Here is a 27,865-nt window from a genome sequence, read left to right as displayed (position 1 = left end):
ATGTCACTACACATTTTCAACAACAGGAAGAAACATCGAAATTAACCACATCATGAAGTAAATTAACATGGTATTGAGTGACCTGCATGTTAGAAAATGCAAGTTCTTAACCACATCCTGTAACTACTTCCTTGACATCTCAATTTTAATATATACACAACCAACTGATATAAACATTTTTTTCCTCCCAAGCTTACATGTTTTTGAGTTTTACCTAAATCAGAGTGGCACATGAACAGTGGAAGCATCAACATTAACATCCATCATATATATAACAGCTGAATGCAATCTGAACATCAAAGTTTCTATACTGTCACATCTTGTTTAGCATTAACAGTCATAAATTGATAATGTTTGAGGGGAAGAAAATTAAGCCACAATTTAAAATTTGCAGTATATAGTGATTAAGCATAGTTTTACAGAATTTTGCATTTTAACAATTGAAGAATAGAAATGTTTTAGGCAGGTGAGCAGGGAAATCCCCAAGAACCCAGTGAGTGAGGAAGAATTTAACTCTACATCCTACCTAGTAAAGTCCTGGAAGAACGATTAGAGAGCCTGACCAGTAAGTACAGGCTGTGTAATTACAGGCTAATTGGCCTTTTCCCTGACTGTTCCAGACTTTCTGTGTCTATATCTATATCTCTCTCTGTCTATCTGAAAAGCCAGATGGGAAGCCTTATCAGTAAGTTACAAGCTGAGTGATTATCAACTAGCTGAGCTCTGTTAGTCTCTGTCTATCTGAACTAATTTTGGGGCTCACAAGCAACCCTGATGGTCAGTGTAAGAGAGGTCTGAGAGCCAAGGCTAGAACTATATAAGGACCAGAGAAAGCTCCTCACCTGCATCCAAAAGGAAATTTACAACCCTTTTATCTCTGAGTACCACTCAGGGCACCTGGCTGTAGTTCCATGTCACCAGACCCTATGAGAGGGTTTGGGGCTGCTACAATCCCGTATGGGAAATCCAATAGGAAATGAGTGACCTCAGAGTTCTCAGGCTCCAAGGGCATTGATATTTCCTGTGATCTCCTAGGCAGTCGGAATATGGTTCTCGACATTGATATTGACAATCCTTGACAAAAACTTGCTTAAAAATAAAAAAAAGAAATTGATTATAGTAACTTCCAGAATTATCTTTAAGAGCACCTGGTTGACCATGAAGGAAAAATTAATTGAACATCTGTGCATGCTGGCTTAGTTCTGAAGTTAAAGGTAGTAAAATCAAACATTTGTGCAGAGGTTTGTGATGTGTCTAATAAAAGGACACCGTCTTGTTGAGCTGTTCCAAGAGGACAACAAGTGACATTGTCCGTGTCTTTTCTTATTGCAGACTCCACATGCCATCCTCGAGCTCCGAACTCAGCTGGAGCTGGACTCCAGCAACACCTGAGTCATACAGGATTTACGTTCCAACATTCCACCCCCTGTTGAGTGTTTTTTTATTTCTTAGTTGACACAAACATTTAAGTGAGATTTCTTTCTCAGGTTGGGTTCAGGGGTCACTTGGTCATGCAGTGTTCTTCTGTGCTCCTTTTCAAGTTCTTCCAGAACATTCTCTTTGTCATAGTGAATGCATTGTCCATGACTACAGGACACTGATTGCAACATTCCATGTTCCTCAGCAATCTACACGGTTTTACCTTTGCTTGAAATTTTCTTTCTTGAATTGCACATGGGGACACTGGGCTGTATTGGTTGAAGTGAAAATCTCACAGCCACGAAGAGCTGCTTTCAGTTGGAACAGTGAGTGGTAGCAAAGTACCACCACATCCAAGGTGCACCTCCTGACTTGGTACAGTTTGCACACACGTTTATATAAGAATTACCTCTTTGAGGTGTGTCGACGGAACACATTTCTATCACCCCATAAGTAAACTCCATATACTTACAGACCAGCATGACCTCAGAGCATGCAAGCAAACTTGTCCTTCACTTTCTAAATCATACTGCAAGCACATAGTTAGCTTCTTCATGAAAGCAAGTGTAAGAGTTAAATTAGTTGACAGAATCATATAAAGTCTAGACAATAGCAAAGAAGTATATGTTGGAGGTAACTCTGAAAATGTGCTTCATCTTTCAATATCTATTTTTACTTACAAAATAATATTTTGGAGATATTTCCTCAAGGGAGAATAACAAATGACCCATGCGTAAGGGCTTAGAAGGAGCTCTGTCAAGATCTCGGGAGGATAGGTGCAGCCAGTGTGGGCAGATAACTCAGAATAGGCAACACCCGTGTCCAACAGGAGTTCGATGGACTTACTTGCAGTCTCAATGGAGAACCTGAGCTCTTTTAAACTGATGGGGTGTCCATCCTTGGGGCCCGCTAATCCTCACCCAAGTCTGAGGGTTCTGGTTTTGGCAGGATTGGTAGGATTACTTCGGGTGAGCATGTAGTGACATGAAATAAGAGTACAGGCTGATGAGTAACTTACATTGTACATTTGAGAAAACAATGAGAATAACAAAAATTGCAGGCCCCAGTCTCCCAAGGATTAACTCCACAGCTTAGCTTGTTTCTCAGAGCATAACAGGATTGGCAATTTTGGCCTGATACATCTAGACACTGGCTTAACCACAAGTTCCTGCTTCCTGTTTGTCAAGTTATCTGCCAAGGGATTGGATAAATACTGGGAGGAACTCAAGGGATTTAGGGTGGCCACTAGAGGATTGGATAAACACTGGGAGGAACTCAAGGGATTTAGGGTGGCCACTACTGGGAGGAACTCGAAGGATTTAGGGTGGCCATTTGAGGACTGGATAAACCCTGGGAGGAGCTAGGCAGAGTATAAAAGAAAGCCTGGAGTTGCAATAAAAATCAATCTATCATTGATCGGCATTCTGTGTACTGCGTGTTGTGTTGGCTCTCTGCGTATTGTCATTTTTGTAACCCTAGTCCCTCCACTCAGCTCGGGGTACGTGGCGACACGGGCATTGCCAACAACGAATAACTTGATTGTTACAGGTAAAGAGATTTTAAACAGCATTCAAACAGGTACGCCTGGAACCGTAACGTGTATAACTGGGAAGAAGCATTTGTTCATCTTAGGAAGCACATAGAGGATTGTACAAAAACGTAACTTTACATTCTTCTTCTTAAAGGAATATGCAGTTTCCCTCCCTGTAACCTTGGTACCCATCAGTAATATACCACATTTGGTGTATCCACTCAGGATTTGAGTCCACATTTTAATATTGAGACTTTACTGCTGTAGATATGGGAGTACAGGTAACTCATTCATGTGCTGGTGTTGCTTCTTTTGAATGGGAACATTCCCAGAAGTATGAGAGCTACGTTTTGGTATAGAACCTGTTCTGGTTTAGTGAGGAATCCCCATACTGTCTTCCATAATGTTTGCATCAGTTTATAGGACGTCTTTCTCCCACATCCTGACCAGGGTCTGAAGTACTTCTGGTCATTTCTGTTTCATTCTTGAAAAATAACTATTCATACCCTTAGCCCATTTTTAAATGGGATTGTTTGCTTGTTGTTATTCAGTCTCTGGAGCTTGTTGTATATTCAGGATGTAATTTCATGCTCAACATATATATTACAAGTATATCTCTCCCTTCATTAAATTGTATCTTTTTCCTGAGTTTTGCCTGGTTGTATTTCACTGTGTAATTCCTGTGTTTATTTTCAATAATAATTGACTTACAATTGGTGAGTAGGTTGCTTCATATTTAATGGAGTATGTGGATTGACTCACAGGAAAAACTTAATGAACATTTTGAAGTTCTTAGGTCAGGTTAGTGGTGATGATGTATCCCCACACTTGAACCCGTGACATGGTGACTGTTCAGACCATTAAGCCTGCAGTGAATAGGCACCCTGAGGATAAACTGGAAGAAAAGGATGGATTTCCTAAAACACGTGTACCTCCCATCTCTTATTCAACTTCTCCACTCTTTCTATTTACAACCCCCCTGCAGCTTCACCCACTTCTGAGGACAACCCAGTTGTGTGATTTGAGATCCAAACCAGAAAGGGCCGTCTCTCTCTGTCCCCGTCTCTGTGTTTGTCTTTTTTTTTTTCTCACATCAATATTCAAAGTGTAGCTAGCAAACATTCAAAGACTGAATTAACATCTTCCCTTGGGAATCTATTGCCTACTATGTGCCAAGCACCATTCGGGGAGCTGGGAAGTAACAGTGGCTGCAAAGATGGAAACCCTGGCCCAGCTGGCACTGTGGGCAGTAGGCCGTGACAAGTGGACAGTCCTGGCTGTTTCGAGGGGCATGCAGCCTAGAGAAAGTGGAGCACTCCAGGGACAATGACAGCATTGAGGGGACAGGGGTTCTGTTGAAGCCAGGTGACCATGACGGGCCTCCAGGAAGCGAACACAGGGATGAAGGACTCCTGACTTGTGGAATCATCTAGACTTGGAGGACGACATGTGGGCTCCAAGCAGCCTGGTGAAGAGCGGTGGGGTCCTGCTGACGCGGAGGCTGTCCCTGGATTTTCTGGGGAAGAAAAGACAGCTCTATCACAGGATTTGTGTGTATGTGGGAGGCTCAGGAGAGATCCAAAGAGCAGCCGCTGGGGTGCATTGTACAGATGGCTGCTCTGAGGTTATCCCATCTTCCTAGCACACACTAGGGCCCCTGTCCCGGGTCTTCCTAGCACAATGAGTGAGGCCCATATTTGCGGGTCATTCACTCCTCTGGACTCTCTGGGAGCTACACAACCCTCCCCATCCCAGGGTGGCGGTGGGGCTCTATCCTGCTGGGGCAAGCCTGCCTCGCTGTAGTTGTCTGGCAAAGTCTGTGAGCTGTGGTGGCCCTTGGGCACCCCTGAAGGCTCATTCTCATTTTGGAGATAGACACGGACCCCTTCAGCCTCCCCTACCCCCAGCAACTCACATCAGCTGCAGGTTCAGAATGTCTGGATCAGAAACTTGCACATTTACCATGACCCTGACACCCAACCCCCCTCTGTCACCCAGACAGCAGGTCTGCTGCCTAACTTGCCTGGTCTAACAGTCTGTTCCACACTGACCGTTTGACCCCCAACGAGTTTCTATGATCACTTAGATGTGGCCGGACATCCTGACTCAGCCGTGCTGGCTCCCAGTTCCTGCCTCAGGTTCTCTGACTTGGCTGCTTTCTCTGGCCCCAGCTACAGCCAGTCGGGGTCACCTCCCTATTGCCCTTCCCCTGTTCTGCATTCAGGAATCCCTTTTCCACTCTCTTCCTGATACGTCTTCCCGTTTGACATCTGTCTTGAGAAAGTGCAGGTGCTTGCTATTGGCCCATTGTGACCTGTTGTCAAGTTCATTCTTCACCAAAGTCATCCGTCTGCTTGTAACAGAGCTTGGCTAACGGGAGACACTCAGCTAACCTGTCTGGTGTCAGAATACCTTGGTGATGGGTTAGGGAACAAAGGTTAGTGGCAGGGACTCATGTGGTCTGTTAGAAGGCCTCAAGCTCAGATCTGTTCTTTTGCAGACAATAAGCCATAGCAGGTGAGTGTTTCCCCTTATAGGCTGCACCGCTCTCAGGTCACAGTGTCCACTCCAGCCGTTCTTGGTTTGCATGGGACGTGCCTTAAGTCACCTGTGGGCTGGAATTGCCAATGGTCAATTGGTTAGACAGTCTCTGCATAGAAGGTTACTGAGAGCACACTGCGGAGCAAGGCACAGCATGGATTTGAGAGCCTCACCAGGTCTGGGTTCAAATCTTAGCTCTGTTGGACTCCAGCTGCTTGTGGCAGGAAAATAGCTTGACCTCTCTGACTCATCCAGGCATCATTGGAAGAAGGACCAGCACAAGCAGCTTGTAGCGTTTGTCTCTGAGCCCCCACCAACTCAATACCCTCCGTCCATTCTCTTTGGATGAGCTGGCAGAAAAACAGGCTCACCACGCTGCACTGGGGGGCCAGCGGGGCATCACGCATGGCCACGCACAATCTGTTGAGTGATCGGATCTCCAGTCCTGTTCATGTTGGTGGGGCCAGATCACATGACTTCACAAACCTTGCCTGGCCCAGCAGCTGGACGTTCTCAAAGTTGGCTGTCCCAACGGTAAGCCTGGTTGATGCACTCCAACCCTTACCTGATGTGTCCCTGTTGGGTCAGGAGTCAGATCCCAACTCCAGCATCTGCAGGCTGCACGGTCGTTGGCTGGGAGCCTCTGTTTTCTGAGCTGCTAACTAACAAATCAAGTCAGTATCAGCAGGTTTGGATTATGCATGTCTCAAGTTCAGTGATTTTAGAATGTTGCCTGGTGTCACAGTAGAGCCACCTGCAGATGCTGGGAAAAAGCTAAGATAGAACAAAGAAATCCTTGCAATTGGTATTAAAATAATAATAAAAAACTTAAGAGTTTAAAATTTTCGCAGTAGTATTTCATCATTTTTGAGATAATGGACTTTTAATTGGCATGATGATCAAAGGGAAAAATAATTTTTTTTTTTTAACTAACAGGTCTTTACTGAACATTGGACTTGACAGAAAACTTTGTGGTCTCTGGGTACCAGCTGAGCTGCAGCTGTTTCTCCTTGTGCCTCCCCGTCCCCATAGGAGGAGCTGCAGAAATCACAGTGCCTGAGTGGCCCTGCTACCTCCTGGCCACCTCCAGGGACTGCCCAGCTGAGAACAGAGAACCAACACTGCGTGCTGACAGCGCCTCCCTGTGGTCACACACGGGTTCGATGAAGCTGTGACTAGTCCAGCTTCACTGCCTATTTTGGGCTTTATCTCCTACCCAAAGGAGAGATGATGAGATCCCCAATTTGGTGGTATTTCATGAGCAAAGGATGCTCGGAGGGCGTTGGATTTAAGTCCCATATCTCTCTGCTATAGTGCTGTACACTCAAAAACGTTTGCTTCATCACTGTCCTCCATTCATACCATTCAACCATTCCCATAAATGGATTGGTGCTGTGGGCTAACAGGTTAATCCTCTGCCTGCCATGCTGGGATCAAACATGGGCTCCAGTTCATGTTCTGGCTGCTCCACTTCCCAGCTAGCTCTCTGCTGGCAGCCTGGGAATACAGTCGAGGATGGCCTAAAGCCTTGGGACCTGGCACCCTGATGGGAGACCCAGAGGAAGACCCTGGCTTTGGATCGGCTCAGCTCTGGCTGCCGTGGCCACTTGGGGAGTGAACCAGCAGTTGCAAGACCTTCTCTGTCTCTGTAACATCTGCCTTCAAATAAAAAGAAATCTTCAAAAAAATGTCTGTATGTATAAATATTGAATGGAGACCATGTTCTTCCAGCGTGTAAAACATGCTGTCCTAACTATTCAGGTGCAGGAACACAAGGATGGCCACTGGACACATTCTGCAGTTTCTGGGCTTGGTTTTCACCCGGTGTCCCTCATGGCCACTGTTGGAATCTTGCCTGCCTGCTGCTGGGCTTGCCTCACTTTCTGATCACCCAGAAGCATGTCAAGCTTTTCAACTTTCTCTGTTCCCCAAAACAGACTTCCTTGCCATGGTGGGTGTCTCAGAACCCTGCCATGTTTGGTTCTAGCAATCTCCTTATTTCTTCTGCCCTGAAGACGCCTGAAACTGTAGAAGGCCTGGACACAGTGAGCTTTACTCATGCTTTGCATGCAAACACTGATGTCTCTAGCAAAATGGATGGTGCTTCTTTTGACAAAACCCACCTTGCACTCTAGAGAAAGACCACTTCGTCGTGTTTCAAGGATTCAGTGAGCAGTCTCCTCTGGGCCCCTGCTTGCTACCTGATGGGCCTGGGTCACTGCCTATTTGCCCAGGACCTGAGGTACAACTTTTATTCCTACAGGTGCACCATGACCTCTGACATGACCAGAAGGTCAAGGGAAATAGACCTGCCTTATAGCCAATGAAAGTGTGTTTGGTGAGTGGGTGGGGGTGCCCAAAGATGCCCTTCTGTCTTCCCTTAATCTTTAAAATTTGTAACTTGCGCATAGCAAAGTGGACTTTCCTTACCAGCCTGTCTCTGGTGGTTCTTATGGTCTTAGAACACTGTTGTCTCACCCTCGGTGACCTCAGTGCCTGCTGGCAGGTTTAAACCCTGAGAGGATTCAGACCTCAGGCCTGAAACCATTGATGTAGCACAGAAAAACATAGGGAAACACCAGAAGACATCGGCAAAGACTTCTTGGAGAAAAACCTAGAAGCACAGGCAATAAAAGCAAAAAGAGACAAATTGGACTGCATCAAGCTGAGAAACTTCTGCACGGCCCTGGGCATGCTCAACCCACTGGCAGAATGACATACAAAAAATGGTGGAAACTCCTCATCCCTAAAGGGTTAACATCCAGGCTCTCTACGGTGCTCCACACACTCAACCTATCCAGGCGCGAAACTGGCAAGGACACCAGTGGACATTTTTCCAAGGATGAAATACAAAATGGCCAACAGACACGGGGAAAGGAAAAGTGCTTAGGACCCCTCAGCATGAGGGAAATGCCAGCAAAAACTACACTAGGGTGTTATCTCACCCCAGTTAGAGAGGATATCATCCCCAAATCCAAGTATAACAAATGCTGGTGAGGAAATTATCCCAAGAGACCATTAACAGGGATGGCAACTGGTGTAATCCCAGTGCAAGACAATATGGAAACTCCTTAGAAAACTACCAGTGGCTCTTCCACAGGACCAGGCCATTACAATTCTTGGAAACATGCCCGAAGGAGATGGATCTGCCATAGGAAAGAATCACCTGGGCTCCCACGATCCCGGCAGCTCGAACGACAATAGCTAGACGTCCGGCACCAGATGACTGACATACACGCACATCAACAAAACGGATGCATCTAGAAAACCTTGCAAACAGGGCAAAAACAGACTCGAAAGACAAAATGTCACTTTTTCTCTGATGGGTGGTAGTTAACGTGCAGAGTAGGGGAAAAATATTTTCAATGCTTTTGACTGCAATTGACATTTTTGGATCTAATGATTGTTTATACTCCTTAATTGTATTCCTGAACAGTGGACTCTCTACATTTTACCTGGTGGAGGTCACCTACTGGAGCACAATGCTTTTGAGTATAAAGTCAATTTAACATGTAGCACGAAAATTAAGAAATGGGGAGAGGGGGCCTGGCGCGATAGCGTAGCGGCTGAAGTCCTTGTCTTGAATGCACTGGGATACGAAATGGGTGCCGGTTCTAATCCTGGCGGTCCTGTTTCCCTTACATCTCCCTGTTTGTGACCTGGGAAAACAGTGGATGACAGCCCAAGGCCTTGGGACCCTGCACCCACATGGGAGAACTGAAAGAGGCTCCTGGCTCCTGGCTTTAGAATGGCTCAGCTCCAGTGGGTAACAGGTGCACATATACATCACATGCGTGTACTGCCTGTGGACCAGAGGGGCCAGGCTAATACTCCTCCAACTGAATGCGTACAGACACTGTGGAGGAATGTGGAGCCTTCCTGGCCTGGGCTCCTCCACGTGCGTCATCCTGTCCAGGTGGAAAACATGTTTTCCAATCAACATCAGAAGCTCCCAGTGCCATCACATTGTCCAACTGCGTGGACAGCAATACCCCAGGGAGGAGTGCCCCTGAGATGTGGGCCCGTGACCTTGTCAAGGAACCACTACAGTAATCCAGTGGCCATGAAAGGGGTCAGGTAAGAGCTTTTTTTTTTCCTTTATTTATTTATTGATTATTTTTACTTCATTAATTACATTGTATTATGTGACACAGTTACATAGATACTTGGGTTCTCCCCACCCCTCCCCAAACCCTCCCACCATGGTGGATTCCTCCACCTTGTTGCATAACCACAGCTCAAGTTCAGTTGAGATTCCCCCATTGCAAGCATATACCAAACATAGAGTCCAGCATCTTATTGTCCAGTCAAGTTCAACGGCTTCTTAGGTATACCCTCTCTGGTCTGAAGACAGAGCCAGCAGAGTATCATCCCGATCAATTAAAAGCTCCAACATACCATCAGCAAAAATTTACATCATTATGGAAATTAATTGACATAGTAATGAGTAACCAGTATGTTAAAAGTAAATGTGAGTTCTTAACCACCTTCTATGACCACCTCATTGACATTTCAATTTTAGTGTATACACAACATATAACATACGTAACATAACATGTTATACATAACATCATATCATCTTAAATTAAGGCAAACATGTGATATTTAACCATTTGGGATTGGCTCATTTCCCTTAGCATTATGGTTTCCAGTTTGGCCCATTTGGCCACAAAGAACTGCATTTTGTTTTTTTTAATAGCTGAGTAGTATTCCATGGAGTAGATGAACCATAGCTTTCTTATCCAATCCTCTGCTGATGGGCATTTTGGTTGTTTCCATGTTTTCGCAATTACTGATTGTGCTGCTATGAACATAGGAGTGCATGTTGGTTTCTCATAAAACAAGTGCTCTGGATATATTCCTAGGAGTGCTATTGCTGGATCATACGGTATGTTGATTTTGAGTTGTTTGAATGTTCTCCATACTGATTTCCGTAGAGGCTGTACCAGCCTGCAGCCCCACCAGCAGTGGAGTAGGGTTCCCTTTTCCCCGCAACCTCGCCAACAAGTGTTATTGGTGCTTTTACTCATGTGGGCCAGTCTTACTGGCATTAGGTGGTACCTCATTGATGTTCTAATTTGCATTTCCCTTATTGCCAGGGAACTTGAGCATTTTTTCATATGTTTGCTTGCCATTTGGGATTGTTCCTTTGTGAAATGTCTGCCCATTTCCCATGCCCATTTCTTGAGCGGCTTGTTTGTTTTGGTGTTTTGGCTGTTTTATAGTTCTTTGTATATTCTGGAGATTAGCCCTCTATCGCCTACGTAGTGCGCAAAGATCTTCTCCCATTCTGTGGGTTGCTTTTTTACTTTATTGATTGTTTCCTTTGCTGTACAGAAGCTTCTTAGTTTGATGAGGTCCCATTTGTTTATTCTGGTCTTGATTTCTATTGCTTTTGGAATCCTTTTTAGGAAGTAGGGACCTACCCCTAGATCTTGCAGAGTATTTCCAACATTTTCTTCCAAAAGTTTGAAGGTTTCTGGATGTAGGTTTAGATCTTTTATCCATTTAGATCTAATCTTGGTGTATGGTGAGAGATGTGGGTCTATCTTTTTGTTTCTGCAGGCTATCAACCAGTTGTCCCAACAGCATTTTTTGAACAGACCTTCACATTTGCCAGGATTATCGTTTGTCCTTTTGTCAAAGATTATTTGGCTGTATCTCTGTGGGTTCCCATCTGGTGTTTCTATTCTGCTCCATTGATCTTCCTCTCTATCTTTGTGCCAGTACCAGGCTGTTTTGATAATCACTGCCCTATAGTATGTCCAGAGGTCTGGAACTGTGATTCCCCCTGCTAACTTCATGTTGTTCAGCATGGTTCTAGCTATTCGTGGTTTTTTGTGTTTCCAGATGAACCTTTGGATCATTGTTTCCAGTTCCATGAAGAATGTTTTGGGCAATTTGATTGGGATTGCGTTGAATGTATATATTGCCTTTGGCAATATAGACATTTTAATGATATTCATTTTACCTATCCAGGAGCATGGGATGTTACTCCATCTTTTGTGGTCTTGTTAAATTTCTTTTTTAAGTGGTTTGTAGTTTTCCTCAAATAGGTCTCCTACATTTTTGGTTAGGTTAATTCCCAGATACTTCATACTTTTCTCTGGTTTTTTGAATGGTATTTTGCTGGTTAGATCTTTTTCCAACTTGGGGCTATTTGCATACACTATGGCTGTTGATTTTTGTTCATTAATTTTGTACCCTGCCACTCTACCAAACTCTCGTATAAGTTCCAGGAGTCTCTGTGTTGAGCCTCTTGGATCTTCTATATAAAGAATCATGTCATCTGCATATAGTGAAAGCTTGACTTCTTCATTGAACTGCTTTTCAAAAGAGGGACAGACATCACCCCAGTCACCCCAGTCTATAACATCAGGAAGCAGGTTTACAATCCTAAAATCTGAGAGAGCCCTTGGAGATGCTCTTACCACGAGTATTCCTGAATCTTCTCAGAGAGTTCTCCTCTGGCTTTAGGAGAATGATACAGCATTTGGGGACAAAGATGCAGCCCAGGAGACCCATACCAGAGGCCAAGATGGAGAAGACCTCCACGGCCACCATGACCTTCCCCTTGGTGCTCTGGTACACAGGCAGGAAGGTCACCCACACACTGCAGAACACCAGCATGCTGAACGTCAGGAACTTGGCTTCATTGAACGTGTCAGGCAGCTTCCTGGCAAGGAAAGCCACAGTGAAGGTGCCCAGGGCCAACGAGCCCAGGAAGCCCAGCACACAGTAGAAGGCAGTGATGGAGCCCTCGTTGCACAAGAGGATGATGTGTCCATGCTCAGAGTGTGCATCTGTGTCCACAAAGGGAGGAGAGACTCCCAGCCAGATGCCACAGAGAGTCAGTTGGATGAGGACGCAGATGGGAATGACAGCGTTTGGGGCTCCTGACACCAGCAATCGCCTCATGGTCCTTCCAGGTTTCATGGCCTTGAAGGCCAGGACCACAGTGATGGTTTTGGCCAGCACGGCAGAAACAGCCAGTGTGAACACGAGGGCAAATGTGACTTGTCTTAGGAGGCAGGTGGCTGTGTTGGGACGGCCAATGAAGAGGAAGGAGCAGAGGAAGCAGAGGAGGAGTGAGATGAGCAGCATGTAGCTGAGGTTGTGGTTATTGGCTTTGACAATGGGTGTGTCTTGGTGCTTCACAAAGACCCCAAGGGTAGCAGCTGTGAGGACGGAGAGGGACAGAGCCATGCAGGCCAGGGCCATCCCCAGGAGATCGTTGAAAGCCAGGAAGGTCACTTTCTTGTCCAGGCATCGGTCATGCTCTGCATTGGCATACTGGTTATCAGGACATGTCACACACTGGTCCATATCTGGTGAGAAAAGAGAGATGCCTTCAGCCCACATTCAGTTGGTTGTCTCTGATTCACAGGCCCCTCTCTGTGGCCACTTGGGTGACTTGGCCTTAACTGTTGTTAGAGAGAGGACATTCCATGAAAGGATTAGGAAGAAGTGGCAATTAGTAATGCCCTCTTCCCCATTATTTGGGAGTCAGTCATTCCTTCACCCTACTTGGTAGATTCTGTGCTGACGAGAACACTCTGTATTCTCAGACTTCCATGAAGTCTACTGGTTGAGTTCTTGCTGGTTTAAAAAGTTAAAACTTTTTCGTCACTAAACTTGTAAATTCATTGTTCAGGTTTTCTTCAGCCTTGAAAGGGAAGACCTTGGAGGTACAAGTTTCCACGGTCCTATGTATACCATACATTCATATCGCATCCTCATGTTTGGCATGAGCAGGCAGCATCCTCCTGCCTTATTTTAACAGTATGAAATACTTCTCTCCCTTCCCTCACATCCTACTCAACCAACCACCCACGGCCCTCACACTAATGTGATGGGCTAGGGAATGGTGGAGTTTCAGTGTCAGTTGGTGAAAGCGCCTGACCATATTTAGTAGCAAGTATGGGAAGAGATGTACTAGAAGCCTGTGTGGGGAGTAAGGGTGGGAAGCAGTGTAGAGGTAAAATCCCAGTTCTGTATTGCTGATAATGTGGATTGTATCCACTTTCTGCAAATACATACATCTTTAAAAGCAGAGCATCTCCCAAGGGATGACCTGGGTTACAACATGCAAGGGACCAACCCTGAATGGAAACCACTGTGAGGCAACTGGTCTACCTTCCAGAAAACCATAAGGGGGTCAAGCCAGCCCCTTTTAACATGCTTCCTCTACAGGACACACTGGAACTTGTACTGAAATCACATTCCACCTGTGAATCTCCTGGAAGCCTATTGTTGTTTTCCACATTACGTGGTCTCAGCCTTGGGGATGTATTGCCACTCCCCTGATTTCAGTCTCCAGCCCCCTCCTGGCTGTGTTTCACTTCATCAAGTTACCAAGTGGCACAAGACTTCCAACATGGAATCAATGTGATCTTGGGGCATTACATCTCTCAAGGCTATCCTGGTACCCTTGACATTTTGCTTTCCAATGCCTCAGAACTGGTAGTAGAAATGACCCTTTTTTAATCATTCCATCTTGTATGCAGTCACTACTGAATGCAATCACTAACTCGTAGAACTAGCCTGAGTGATGCCATCTCAATGCAATAGCGTTTCAAAATGATAACACTCTACCAGCTTCCTTTCCAGTGATCCCATTTTGTTCTGTTTGTTTGCTTTTGTCTTGAACAATTCCTCCTGTGGATAGTCTAGTCACAGACGTAACACGCATCATTCTAACAACAATGTGGTTTCTAACTATTGCCATAGCCGTCCCTGCTTTCATTGATACTGTGCAAATGAACTTTAGTTTGAATTGAAAACTGCGCCTTCTCCTGTAAAGTTCATGAGATGCTGCTGTTGCTATTTGGTCATCATTCACAGAGAAGTGCTGATTTTATGAAGTCATTTTCCCTGTAGTTACATTATTATTAGCATGACTAAGTCAGGGATAACCAGGCTGAATTCTAGGATGTGCACCGATGCTTTTGCTTATTTGGGGATATTTCTGGAATAGCACCTTACAAAGTTCCTACTGCTGAAGTGACCAGGCAGCATTCAATCACACCAGGTTAATGGTTCTCAACCCATTTTTTTCTGTTTTTGAGTGGTCTTGAAAGAATGAGTAATTTTTTTCCCTTGTGAAAGTTAAAAGTCACCTCTACACTGCTGACCAAGCACAAATATTAGAATCGAGTTTCTAAACTGACTGTGAGGCTCTCTGACTTGTTCAATGCTTTCTGGATATATCTCATAGTATTTCTCCACAGGAAGTTTAAATTTCAAGGAGATTCTACAACACATTGAATAAATCTATCACTGTAATTCAACATTGACATTTCATAATCTTTACAGAGATCCTGGAAGTGTTGGTCTGCATGAATGGACTCTGTCTCTCTGTCTGTCTCTCTCTCTCTCTCTCTCACACACACACACACACACACACACACACACACACACACACAGTTGGTTCCTTATCCCTTCCCCCTGAACCATCATCCTGGTGCTTCATAATATTGCTCATTTTGTAGAAGAATCCACCTGACACTGTTGATTAGACTCTGTCCAAGGTTTCTTCACTTTCTCTCACGTTCACATCCTATCTCGAGGGTCTTTGTTGAGTGTGCTCTCACTGATCTACTTTGCTAGGTATACTTAGTGCTTGGATGCTCTGTCTGCCCCTTCCATATGTGATGTTCTGTTCCTGTTTCATGTCATGCTTTACCCTCCATATCACTCGCATCAGCCTTCCGGTGTCATTCAATCTCTTCTGCATGTTCTTGGTAACACAAGAACACTGCAGCAGGCAGAGCTCCTTCATCTTTCTCTCGTGGTATCTCAAGTCTTCGTATTTCTTTGGGGCAAATGCAAGAACAGCAGACAGGTGCAGAATTTCTTCATGAAAAATACATGAGCTTACCGGTCGCATTGGCAATCCCATTGTCTGGACAGCGGGTGCAGTCAAAACAGCAGGTGGGCTCTCCCTCCCGGGTGGTCCTGCTGAACCCAGGGCCACAGCTGGGGCTGCACACCGAGCGTGGGGTCTGTGGAGAATGATGCATCTGTTGGTCACAGGTGGAGCTGGTCATGGAAACACTCCCAGGAGAGCGATTTAGAGTTTGAGAATCCTTCAAGTTTCAATTGTGAATATTTGATTTCTAAGACACTGAGTGTATGGCATGTTGTATATGCCAGGAGGCAAGGAAATAGATTTACACCCTGCATGGAAAAGTTGTGTACACTTTCCATCCTTCAGAGGATGAGAACATGAGAACATGCTGAAGTGGAAGAGGGGTGGTTTAAGGCCCCTCTGAGATTTCTGAGGTCAGGGGGCACAGATTAGCATGCTGAGGGTTTCAGAGTTTGCAGATGGAACTGCATGATGAACTCACCTGTGTGAGCCCTGTGGCCCACTCTATCAACTCCTCAGAGAGAGACACGTGTTGGCCTGCTGGATCGTAGGGGGAGAAGTGTCCCACTTTCACCTTATGGCCACGACCTTTAGGGAAATTCTGGAAGTTGAGGATGTCATAGGCTGCAGCCAACTCTTTTTTCTTGTCCAAATTGACAGGGTCGCCAGCAGGATTGGTGAATTGGAGGCTCTTGAGAATGGAGTGCGTTTCCTGAAAGAAGCACATCATCCTGTGAGAACACTGACCACGTGTGTGAAGACACAGACTCTGTCTGTGAGCACCGCCTCCCAATGAACTGCGTCACTCAAAGGAAAGAACACATGCTCTGACTGCTGGATCAGAACTGAGTGGACGGGAAGCTCGACTCTTTGTAACCACAGCCCTGGTACTAGCCTTGCACCTACTCTCTGGTCCATGGCACATGGCTGGGGATGGAAACCTCTGCCCATCTGTCCCTGTATCTCCCAGACACTGCACACCTGCAGGATGTCTTGTGAGAATGGAACCAGAGAGCCCTCTGCATGGGCACATACCCACATGAAGCATCCCATGGGGAAATACATCAGCTGGAGCACCTGTCAGGCCAGGAAGACAGCTTACCTGCCAGCGGGGAATCGTCCCCTTCCCACCAGTCCCTGGTGGCTGTGCTTCTGACTTGTGCTGAAGTATCTTGTGCAAAGAGTGGGCCACAGCATGTACCGCATTATATATGTAGTAGCTCCCATCACTCATTGTCATGTCAAAAAGGTTCCAGGGCAGCCGTTCCAGAGAGGCATCTGGGGGACAGCCCTGAAGTGTCCTGCAGTCAGCTTGGGAAATGGAGCAATTGAAGGCCAGAGACCAGAACAGGGCAAGGAAAATGTTTTCTGGGTACTTGGCAGGGGTTGCTGTTTGTAAGAAGGTTTGGAAACTTGAGATCTCGCTGTGGTGGTGAGAGAAGATGAGGGTCCCATGGAAGGTGTTCATCAGTGAGTGTTGTACAGTGTTGGTAAATTCCAAGTGGGAAGTCGTGACCCAGACTTTCCCCGTGATCTGAGAGTATCCCAGGTAAAAGTTCAGGCTCCTAAATGATGTCGAGTCACCGAATAGAACAACCACATTAGCTGCTGATGCCATGATGCGAAATACAGGTGCAAAATCTAATGCAGATTGATAATTCTGCTCCACTGGGATCAGTTCCACAAAGGCTAGGCAGAGGCCATGCTCCTGCATCTGTCCTCTCAGATCAGACATAAACGACATACCTTCCTGGTGCTCTGAGATGGCCAAGCCCACCCACGTCCAGCCAAAGTGCAGCATCAGGGAGACCATAGCGAGGGCCAGAGAAGTTTCCTTTGGGACCATCTGGTAGACGGAGGGAAACTGGCTGCCGTCGCTCAGAAGAGGGTCGAAAAGGCCAACTGTGAGCTGAGGAGGAAAATGAAACAATACATGAGTGACGGCACTGCTGTAAAACACCACCTCCCATAATGTAGTGGGCATTATGGTACATGGAGTGCCTGAAAGATGAGAATATTTCAGTTTCCATTCCTCTCTCTGACTGAGACCTTTCTGGGTTATCAGTCCTCAGAAACATATGTCCAGAGAAACCCCCCAGCTCCTTCTCACTTGGGCTCTGTGCTGCCTGAGCGGATCCCGGGGATCCTGCACACTCCTGCTAGGGCACACTGGTCGGGGTGTATATCCTTTTCCCTATACCCTGTAGGTCTGAGAAGTGTGTCCCAAGGGAATGGGTTTTATTCTCCCCCTTTCCCAGGCACCCTCACCTGTGGGATCCTGTACAGTTCCAGCAGCGTTCCCATTTGCACTGAAACTCCAGTCTCAGATATGACCGCCACAGCCTCGGCCCCTCTTCTGCACGTGTAGTTAGGGATGCCTCTGTCCAGCCCTGTCAGCCACCTGAGTGGATTCTTCAGTATCCTCATATCATTGTGCATGGCATTGTAGAGATCAAATCCTAGAGTGAGGTTGGGCAGGAGGTGGGGATTCCTGTTGATCTCCTCGACAGCAAACACCAGAGCCAACATGTGCTGGATACTCTTGGATGGAATCCTGCACACAGGGATTGTGGATATATGTACAATTATAGCTTTCTGAATAATGGGTGAAGACAATAGTTGGATCAGTGCTGTCCATGGTCCTGCAAAAGTCTTCAAGCGGGAGGAGGAGGCATGGCAGAGAGCATACCTCTGGGAAGCTCGGATCCAGCACAGCAGCGCCCAGGACCAGGCTCAGATTCTGTTCCAAAGTGAACCTGCTCAAGAGGACGCAGAGGACAGTGCAAATGGCCGTGTCCCTGCCACCCATGTGGGAGAGCTGACTTGTGTCCTGGCTCATGGCTTTTCCCTGGCACAGCCCCCACATCTGCAGGAGTGTGGAAGGTGAGCCAGCTTTCTGGCTGGTGAGAGAGCTTTCTGGTCTCTTGCTCTGTCTCACTTTCACACAAAGAAGGCATGTGGCACTCTGTGCTATCAAGGACAACTGCTAGGAATTCCTACAGAATGTTGCTGACACAGCTACACAAATGAGCTTAGTTTTCCATGAGCAAATGGGCCTAATGGGTAACATACCAGGATAGTGCAGTAATACAGTTTACATCACACTGTATCAAAACGGTTCAACAGCAATGGTGACAACAGATCCAATGCACCTGTGTCTAGAAACATTCAGAACAGAAATCAGTCAGCAGTAGCTCCACACAGACACACTGTGCTACAGCATCAGGCCATGGAGCAGGTTGTACACACATGGTTTGTACATCTGGCCCAAGACTGCTCCCTCGGCCAACTTCCTAAGCACCTGCCTGCACACAGCTGAGACCTATGCAAGGCCTCCCATCCTCAGCCTCCCCATCTCTGCAATGGTCAGGAAGAAGCAATGTCAGGGTCAGAGCACAGTCCAGCACCAGATGCAGTTTCTGCTGCTTCTGTTGTCTCCTGGGAAATCTCACCATACCCTGCTAGACAGAAGCTCTGAACGCTTGCAACAGAAGCAAGGGTTTAGGAGGGCTGGGCAGGGTGCTCTGAAAATGCCCAGCCAGCCAGGCCAGTGGGCTCTGCAAGCAGCAAGGGAGGCATGAAGCCATGTGAGAGGCATGTGTGAGAGGTGCTAACCCAACAGGCTCCCCAGGAAGAACGAGCCCTTGGGGCCTCCCACCTGTTCACTTCGCACAGCAGCATGTCAGAATGCAAATGCCCCCTCGGCTGCCAGTCCTGACATGTGGAGAAACAGTAGATCCCCTGAGACAGAGGGTGAAGTTGAACACACTGCACTTCCATTCCAATGCTGTTTTCCCTGCCGCACCCGGGACCTCATCGGGACTAACACATCTGCAAACAGGCAATTTGTGGGGAATAGCTCTCTGGAGGGTGACTCTGTGCAGGGCATTTTGGGAGATTGTTTTCTTTGGCTTTATGATAAATGTATAGCTCTATGTATTGGCCCTCGGTCTACTTCTCACACAATAATGGAAAATTGGGCATTTCTCCTTGAAACTAAATGCCTGTAAGTTTGTATTGAGTATAGCAACAGCCCAAATAGAAAACAGGAACCCAAGAGATCCCACAGGGCTGGATACAGAGAAAACTCACTTATCTTGGCTGCAGGAAAATGCCATATACACCCAGGGAGTTCCGAGTGCAGATCACCCATGACAGACCCCAAGCTGCAGTGGCCACTGGGTAAGGATGGAGAAGCAGTGAACAATACTGACCCTGACTGCCAGCCAACAGGGACGCCTTCTCCCCAGAGCAAGATGAGAGGAGGTTCAGTGTCCTGGTGCCTGAGATGACAGTGTAACGGGGCATTCTGCTGTCCACCCTGAGTGTACACGGCCTGGGGATGGGATTTCAGGAGGTGTGGCAGTGCTCGGCACCCACTCTCCTTCATGAAGCTAGGCGCCCCTGACCTCTGTAGGATTGCAAGCATCCTGGGGCCAGAAACAAATCAGATGCTATCTCAGACTCTGGGAACTCTCCTCTTGGGGAACTTCTGCCCAGGCTCTGGTGAGTAAAATGTGAGGAGCATGGCCAGGGATATGGGCCCATGCCTGTCTGACTCAGTGCCCCTGAGTAGGTTGGGGTCTCCATGGCTCTGAGTCCACCTGTGGCAATGAACCCACTGCTTTCCTGGGCTAAGTGAGGACAGAGGTTGCAAGCACACCAGCCAGCCATGACATCCCTGCCCTCCACACGTGCTCCCAGCCAACACCCAAACAAATAACTGTCATTCCCTGGTCAAGGAAACCCACAGAGGCTACCCCAGTGTGCAGTGCTGAACAGAAAATTGGGACAGCCTTGTGGAGGAGCTGAGTGACTAACAGCATGTGAGTGCCAGTGTCGCACCAGGAGAGCCCTAGGCTGAGGACTGTGGAGCTCACAGGACAGGAAGTGCGAGCATCACTACTGTTCCTCCTGAAGCACACAGAACATCTTTCTCCACTCCTCAGAGACAAGGACCATGAGTGCTGCTTCCATCAGACCCCAACTGAGGTCCCCATGATTTGGGGCAAGAGGTCAGTGATACCCCATGCAGGGACGTGGACTGCATTCACATCACAGCTTTCAAGGGACATGACAGGTAACCAGCAGGACTTTCAAGATCAAAGATATAACCAAAGGATGCCTACCTTCTGAATAGGGGAGTCTCTTCAGAATCGATTGCACTCGTGAAGATGTAATATAAACAGATGGGGAAGAAGGCAGCGAGCATCACATCTCCATCCTTGGAAACACCGTGGTCCACTCGTGAAAAGCATTTGGAGAGATTCACCTGGCACTCAAGGCAGGGAAGCTGCAAGATGAGAAGGAGAAACATCAGAAGAAGCATCTGGGATTTTGTGCAAAATGCTAAGGAGCAGGGGCAGGAAACAGGCATGGTGAGGCAGGCGCACATGTATAACGTGTGTGTGCTGACTGTGGACTGGAGGAGCCAGTCTAATACTCCTCCAGCTGAATACTTACAGACTCCCTGGAGGAATGAAGAGCCCTCCTGGCCCTGAGGCCATGCTGGGGCAGGATCCTATGCAGGTGAAAAACACAAGATGGAAAACATGTTTGCTCATCATCCTCACCCGCCCCAGGTGCCGTCACGTTGTTCAACTTCGTGAACAGCAAACTCCCAGGCAGAGTGCCCCTGAGATGTGCACCAGAGACCTTGTCAAGGAACCATTTTGATTATCCAGGAAGTTATGAAAGGGGTTGGGTGACGTCATACAGTAGCATCCTAACTTGAACTGCCCCATCCCCCACAAAAATAAGTCCAGAAGAAGAGGAAGCAGCTACACACTTTTTCCTGGTGTCCACTCTGATCTCACACCAACCCTGGGTGTGGAAATACACACACATAGATCCCTTTCCCACTTAGTATGGAAGCACAAATCACTTTTGTTTAAGGTTTGTGTATGACCCTTGGTAAGCAGATTTACAAAGAGAAGGAGAGAAAGAGAAATGGATGGTCCTGCTGCTGGTTCACTCCTGAATGGTAAATGTCTTTTTTGATTCAAATATTAAAACAAGAAGTGACAGATTAAAAACAATCTTGGCACATTTCCCATAAATACATAAATCTTAAACCAAAGCTTGTGACTGTGGTGTGAGAGCAAGCAGGGTCTTTAAAACGCACAACATTGTCTTCACACGTGACTGAATTCATTGCAGACTCACTCATTACCTGGGTTTTACTCCTGCACAATTACATCACACTAAGTTTATATTTTCTTTCCATCAGGCTATTAAATACACTTCTCCTTCATTTATCCTTGTGATAAGCATGATGAAGTCAAGGAGAAACATGTAGACCAGACTGGATCAGACCTAAACACCCTGTGTGTAAAGTGACATGAAAGACAAGCGAAAATTCAGAGAATGGGAGATGCCCACAAAGCATCCCAGTGAATGCCTGGCATCAAAATACGCTTAGAAGAAGAAGCAACAACAAACAATACAGAGAAGATCAATGACAATGAAAATTGGATATTTCTGTAGAGAGAGATGTGTGGCCAAAAATCATCATAAAACCTACTAACCATCAGTAACAGCAGACGTAGCCATCCAAACCACATTGAAATTCCACCTCACATATACTAGGTCAGACACCGTGATATGACACATGGAAAGCCAAAGCTGCACAAGCGACTGGGGCCACACAGGGAAATTCAGAGCCCACATGACTGAGGGTGGAAAGACATAGTATGCATAATGCTGAAAACAATCAGATCCTCCTTAAAGAAATAGACGTATAAGTCACCTGTGACCTAATCATTCCACACTTAGGACTATATCCAAGAGAACTGACAATAGCCATCGAAGCCACTGTTGACACACCAGTGTTCCCAGCAGCCTATATGAAATAGATTCGCAAACAAACCCCTTGTCTACTTGTGGCGAAACAAGACTCAATGAGTCGATGCAACAAAGTGGCTATTTTCTCATGAGAAGTGTGAGGTGTGAGGGATGCTTGGTAACATGTGGATGACACCAGAAAACAGAATGCTCAAGGAAAGAAGGCCAAGCCCCTGGGTCACGCAGCACTGGGTCTCACTGATTAGAAATACTCGGCACGGTCATAATCAAAGAGAGCAGATCGGTGGCTGTGTGACTGTAAGCCCAGCAATGGACAGTGACAACTTAAGGGACAACAAAATGTTCTCCCATCTAGATAGTGATGACGGAGTACGCAACACAGCACGTGTTGCCAACAGCTTGATTTCTTCAGGTGAAAATGACCAAATGTTGGTTCTATCATTTCCACCTGAAGAGGAAGATGTGTGTCCTAATGGTACTGTGGGCCGAGTAAAGGCCAGAGCCAAAGTCATTACAAACAATGAATGGACAAAAGAGTATATGTTTTCTTAGGACTATTTACACAGATAGGGGTACTTGGGTGGTTCCTCCATCTTTGGGGGGGGCATTATGGAGCCAACTCTGCTCCCCCAAACCCACCATTCATCTAACTGAATCACCTCCAATCAAACTCAGTCACTAGCTAAAGCCAGCTACTGCTGTGGCCCTCCACCCCCCCCCCACCCAGCTCCTCAGACTTGCACCTCTGGGGTCGGTTGTGTATCCTCCGTGGAGCCATGTCCCCTGCTAGCAAGTCCTATGGCCCCAAGGTAGGTCTAGGCGTGTGGTAGTCACTCCTCTAGGGACCCCAAGCAGTGAGCTGACCGGGGTAACCGTTCATGGCGGCTGCCTAACCTGATTTGCCTATTTCTACCCTGTATATTTTAAAGGATAATGAAGGAATTTCTTCCTATTAATATATTTTTTAGAAAGGCAGATTTACAGAGAAAAGGAGAGACACAGAGAGAACCTTCACCCTCCAGTTCACTCCCCAAGTGGCCAGAATGGTTGGTGGGCAGGAATGCCACAGAGCATGGTCAGCTAGGCACGTCAGTGTGAGCCACATTCCTTACAGCAATAACAACTTGAACACTTTGATGAGGAGGAAACTGGGATTGAATTTCTATTAGATCCTTCGCGGCATATCCTCTTCAGTCTCTATATGAATATTTCATCATCATCATTTGTATTTTTGCTGTGGTTGGAGAATGGGGGATGCTGGAGAAGAGGGTGATTTCTAGTAACATGGTATGCGGAGAACTCTTCCCAAATGTTCTTCAGCACATTGGTCAGCACTGGAGGTGTGGCTGGGGAGACCAGAGCTGCACACTGCTTGGGGACAGAAGATGGGATGGGCTCTCAAGGGCTTGGGGCAGGAGACAGGTGTTTCCTGAGGGCTCCTCAGAGAGCAGGGCAATGCCATGGTTGCATTAAGCTGGCACTTTGGACACTTCTCAAGGACCAGTGAGATTTGTTATTTGGGTGTTGGCTATAAAATTAACAATGTTTGTGTAATTACATTGCGAGCCTGGGGCCACTGGCTGCACCTGAGAGGGGCGGAAGTGTGTGTCCACAGAGGTGTTTCCAAGTGGCTTGTTTGGTCTTTGTGGTTGATGTCCCAGTTGCCACCGCCTGTCCCCTCCCCTGTGTGCCTGGGTGGCATCTCGGTCATCCTCACGAGACCCAGCATGCCACCACGTTGGCAGAAAAAATGCCTCAGAAACACATTAACCACCCCAAAGCTCAAGGATATTGACTTTTAAAATCCCGCTCTCTTCCTACAAGCGCCAATAGTATCGTGTACAGAATAAGCTTTCTCTGCCTCCTCCTCCTTCTTCTTTGGAAAGGAATTTGGAGGAGAGGCTATGGAATTTGTTCCACATGTAAAATATGGACCAATGAGCTGTTTACAGTAAAATTCTGAATAAATTATCTGAGACTATGCTGCCTTCTTGCATGGTCGTGTAGATGGAATGGGAGTGGATGTAATGCCTTGAGCATGAGCTGTGTTGAGTCTCAGGGAGAAGTGGGGTGCCTGTGTTTGGAAGAGGGGGGATCTGCACAGTCTTGAGCCCATGAAGTTGTAGAGAGACTAGGGGAAGGGTAGGAGAAATGCTTCCACTAAAATGGGAAAACACTACAGGCACATCACACACACACACACACACACACACACACACATGTTACACTAACCAGGATAAATAAATCTTTCATTTCCACTTTCCCTGCAAACTCTTTGTAAAAGATGTAGTTTTATTTGTAATAAAGATCTACAGAGAGAAGGGGAGACAGAGAAGGATCTTCTGTCTACTGGTACACACCCCAAGGGGTGGTAATGACCGCAGCTGAGTTGATGCATGTCTTTCACAAGGGTGCAGAGTTCCATTCTCCTCTGCTTTCCCAGGCCACAAGCAGGGAGCTGGCTGGGAACGTGAAGCAGCCAGGACACGAACTGCTGTCCATAAGTGATGCTGGCTCCTGCAGGCAGAGGCTAGCCTGTCCCATGGTGTATCCCACCTCTTTTACTACCACCATATTGGTGATCAAATTCCCACCACATGAGCTCTTGTGAGGGATAAGCTCTGTCCAGGCCAATGGGCAATGCTATGGACAATGACAATAAAGCTACTTGTAGGCAATAAATGTGTTCTGTCCCTCCCCCATCCACCCAGGGGAAATAATAGATAAATGGTAAGTTCCTTAGGACAAAATGGTGAGTTTCTTTTCATGCTTGAGATATGGTTCTGTGCATAGTAGGTACTCAGCAAATGTTCCTAAAGCATTGGTTCCTCAACAGTTAAATTACTGAGTACCTGCTCCAAGATAAACACTCCATCAGATCCTTTGGATGGAAAGGTAACTCAAAACATGTAAATGGATTACTGCAGTACTGTGAGATAAGTACAATTAAGAAGCCAGCTATAAAGTATAGGGGTAAATAGAGAAGTGATTATGTCTTGAAAAAAGTTGGGAAGTCTTGTCTTCTAGAGATCATTTTTAAGCTGATCGTTGGAAGAATTAGGGACTTGCCAGATGGAAAAGTCCAGGCAGAATGTAACACAAAGTGAAAAGGCCAAAATCTAGGAATGACAGAGTGTGTTCCTAGTTTGTTTGTTTGATTGTACTGCCTTTGTTTCAGGAAGAATTTAAGGTCATTTATGTTCCAGTCTTTTCATACTGGAGTGGTTAGAGATGAGACTCAAAGATGGCAGGAAGTATATTATCAAGAGTTTTGTAATTGATGCTTGAATATGAATTTTATATAATGGAAAACGAACCCAAGAGGACTGATAATCAGATTTGTTGTGAATTTTCTGTATATTGAATGAATGAAGACAGAAATTGAAGATTAATATGTACATTTACAGGATTTCATTTTTGTAAAAGGCAAAAGTGCATTTATGTGTGTTTATATATACTTGTATATACAAAGCAAAATGTTTCAAAGGATATACTTTAACTTGTTCACAGTGATAACCTCTGGGGAATGGATTAGAGGGAAGGGGATTTATGTGGCTGTATACTGGGTGGGATATTGTGCTTTTATTTCTGTATTTGAATTTTTAATAAATATGTATTATTTTTAAAAAAAGCTATGTGTAGGTTTCACAAATATTTGCGTGCCTTCCCTCACCCCAGTTAAATTCCATTTTGCCTTGAGCCTACTGAAGTAGCTTCCTAGTCAAGGTGGGATAAAGTTGTGAGAATGTGAGCAGGCCAGCAGGTGTGGGCTGTGTGGCAGCCCCTGGGAACCTGCCTTAAGCAACCTTCCTGAATGTGCTAAGATCATCCCCATCCCCAGGGGAATCCCGGAAGCTTCCACACTGCCTCACACTGGTCACCCCTCTACCCATACCTTTGTTGTTTTACTGTTTTACTGTTTGAGAATTCAAGAAGCTTTGAAAGGTAGCAGGTGCAGGCCTTCTGTTTTCCTTCCAGAATGTTGGGAATGAATCCAGTGCCTCACCGCTGACGGGGGTGTTCCCTCCCACCAGAGATGTGGAGCCTCGGCTATGGGACCCCCCACTTCAGCTTCAACAGACAGAACATTCCTGACTCAGCATCTCGGAATCAGGGACTCTGGGCAGGTGCTCCAGTGCCACCCTCCGGTTCCAGGCTTGGCTTTTTCTAGGAAATCTGCAAAGACCTTGAGGTTCAGAATAACCTCTCACCCTCTTTTAGACTTCCAAGTGATCTTCAAGTATCTGTTCCTCAGATGTGGGGGAACTGGAGCATTGACACATTGCTGCTAAGACTGTAACATAGTGCAAGCGCTATGGGAAAGCATTGGGTGTCATGTTGAAAGATAAAGGAAGAATTGGCACATAGCCCAGCCCTTCCACTCCCAGGTGGTCAGTCAGAAGAGGTGATAATACACCCCGCAACAGATCATTGGACTCCAATGTTCATGGAGAGCTGTGCATAGCAGGCAAAGGGAAGACAGCCCTAAGATGGAGTGGAGGGGAGTTAGATGAATACAACATGGTATAGTGCTGAGCGGAAAACTGGAAAGTGACTGGGGGCTTCTCTGTGAGTGAACGTGTCAACAGTGCTGAGCGTGAGATCCAGGTTTGCATCTGTGAGTCCATGTGATGGGTAAATGCATCTAAACAAGGAGATGCTGGTGCTGTGGCCTACATGTCCACCTGACTGCTTCCTGGGTCATGGGTGGGGTAGCAGGGTGATAAACGTTCCCCAAGACAGATAGAGCTGATGATTGTACTGTCTCTTGAAAGTCCTGTGTGCCATGGGAAAGTCAGAGATGTCCAGGAATTGATTTCTCTTTGAGAGAGCAAGAGAGAACTTTGAAATTCTAATAGATTCTAGTAGGTTCACATGAAAAAATGCCCTGAAGAGTCTGCACATTTCTTGGTTGAAGCCAGGATTCTGGAGCCCCATCTGGACCTCCCATCTGGAGGGCGCAGAGACCCAAGGTCATGAGCCATCACCTGTGACTGTTAGCATGAAGCTCGGTTGGAAAAATAACAGGCAAGAAGATAAGGCATCACACTGGTTTCTGGCATGCAAGCGTCCAGGGCCAGGCTTGCCTGCTGTGGTGAGGTTTTGGCTCCCTGTTACTTCATCTAGAAAATGGCTAGTATTTATTAGTGGACTTTGATGTGGGTGAGAAAGAAAACATTCTCTCTAGGGTATAATAGAGGAAAGAAAACTAGATGCCACGATAGGAAAGGCAGTAAGCTGCCAGATGTGATATGATGTTAGATAGAATTCTCTGTGTGTGCATACAAAGCTTGCATCTATGATTTTTAAAAAAGAATTGCCAAAGAGTTGCACAATGATTTGATACGTGGTTAGGGTACAATAAAGTATGCTCCAGAAAATATTTTCCTGGACCAGTTCAGTCTGGTAATAAGCAAACATGCCAAGTAATGCATGTCAGGAATGAAATGACAGACTTCATCAGAGTTGAGGGAAAGCCAACTGAAGCATGCGAATAATCCTTGGGAGCTTCAAATGTAGGCAGTGTTAGGGAAAATGTAGAAATGAGTTGGATGCATTTGGATGCGCACAGCTTCCAATGCAAGACTGCTCCCGTATCTGGGCTTCCAGACGGGCTGCAAATCATTGCTCCAGTGGCTGCCTCTTCAGAGCAGGTGACTGTCAGCGTCATGATGGGCTCAGGGAATATCAAAGAGTGG

General features: G+C 46.3%; 1 protein-coding gene across 1 annotated transcript; it reads right to left on the bottom strand.

Moving 5' to 3' along the window:
* Positions 1-11,887: 11,887 nt before the first annotated feature.
* LOC131478422 (vomeronasal type-2 receptor 116-like) lies at positions 11,888-27,837 on the bottom strand. Its single transcript, XM_058657673.1, has 7 exons — positions 27,826-27,837; positions 20,492-20,655; positions 17,631-17,916; positions 16,465-17,271; positions 15,844-16,074; positions 15,372-15,495; positions 11,888-12,819 (listed from the first exon to the last, which is right to left on the bottom strand). Exons 1-7 carry the CDS (start codon positions 27,835-27,837, stop codon positions 11,888-11,890), a joined length of 2,556 nt encoding a protein of 851 aa, XP_058513656.1.
* Between the last annotated feature and the right edge of the window lie 28 nt (positions 27,838-27,865).

This window comes from Ochotona princeps, chromosome 33 (genome assembly GCF_030435755.1).
Source record: "Ochotona princeps isolate mOchPri1 chromosome 33, mOchPri1.hap1, whole genome shotgun sequence".
Lineage (NCBI taxonomy): Eukaryota > Metazoa > Chordata > Mammalia > Lagomorpha > Ochotonidae > Ochotona > Ochotona princeps.
This window is presented reverse-complemented; position numbering and strand designations above follow the sequence as displayed.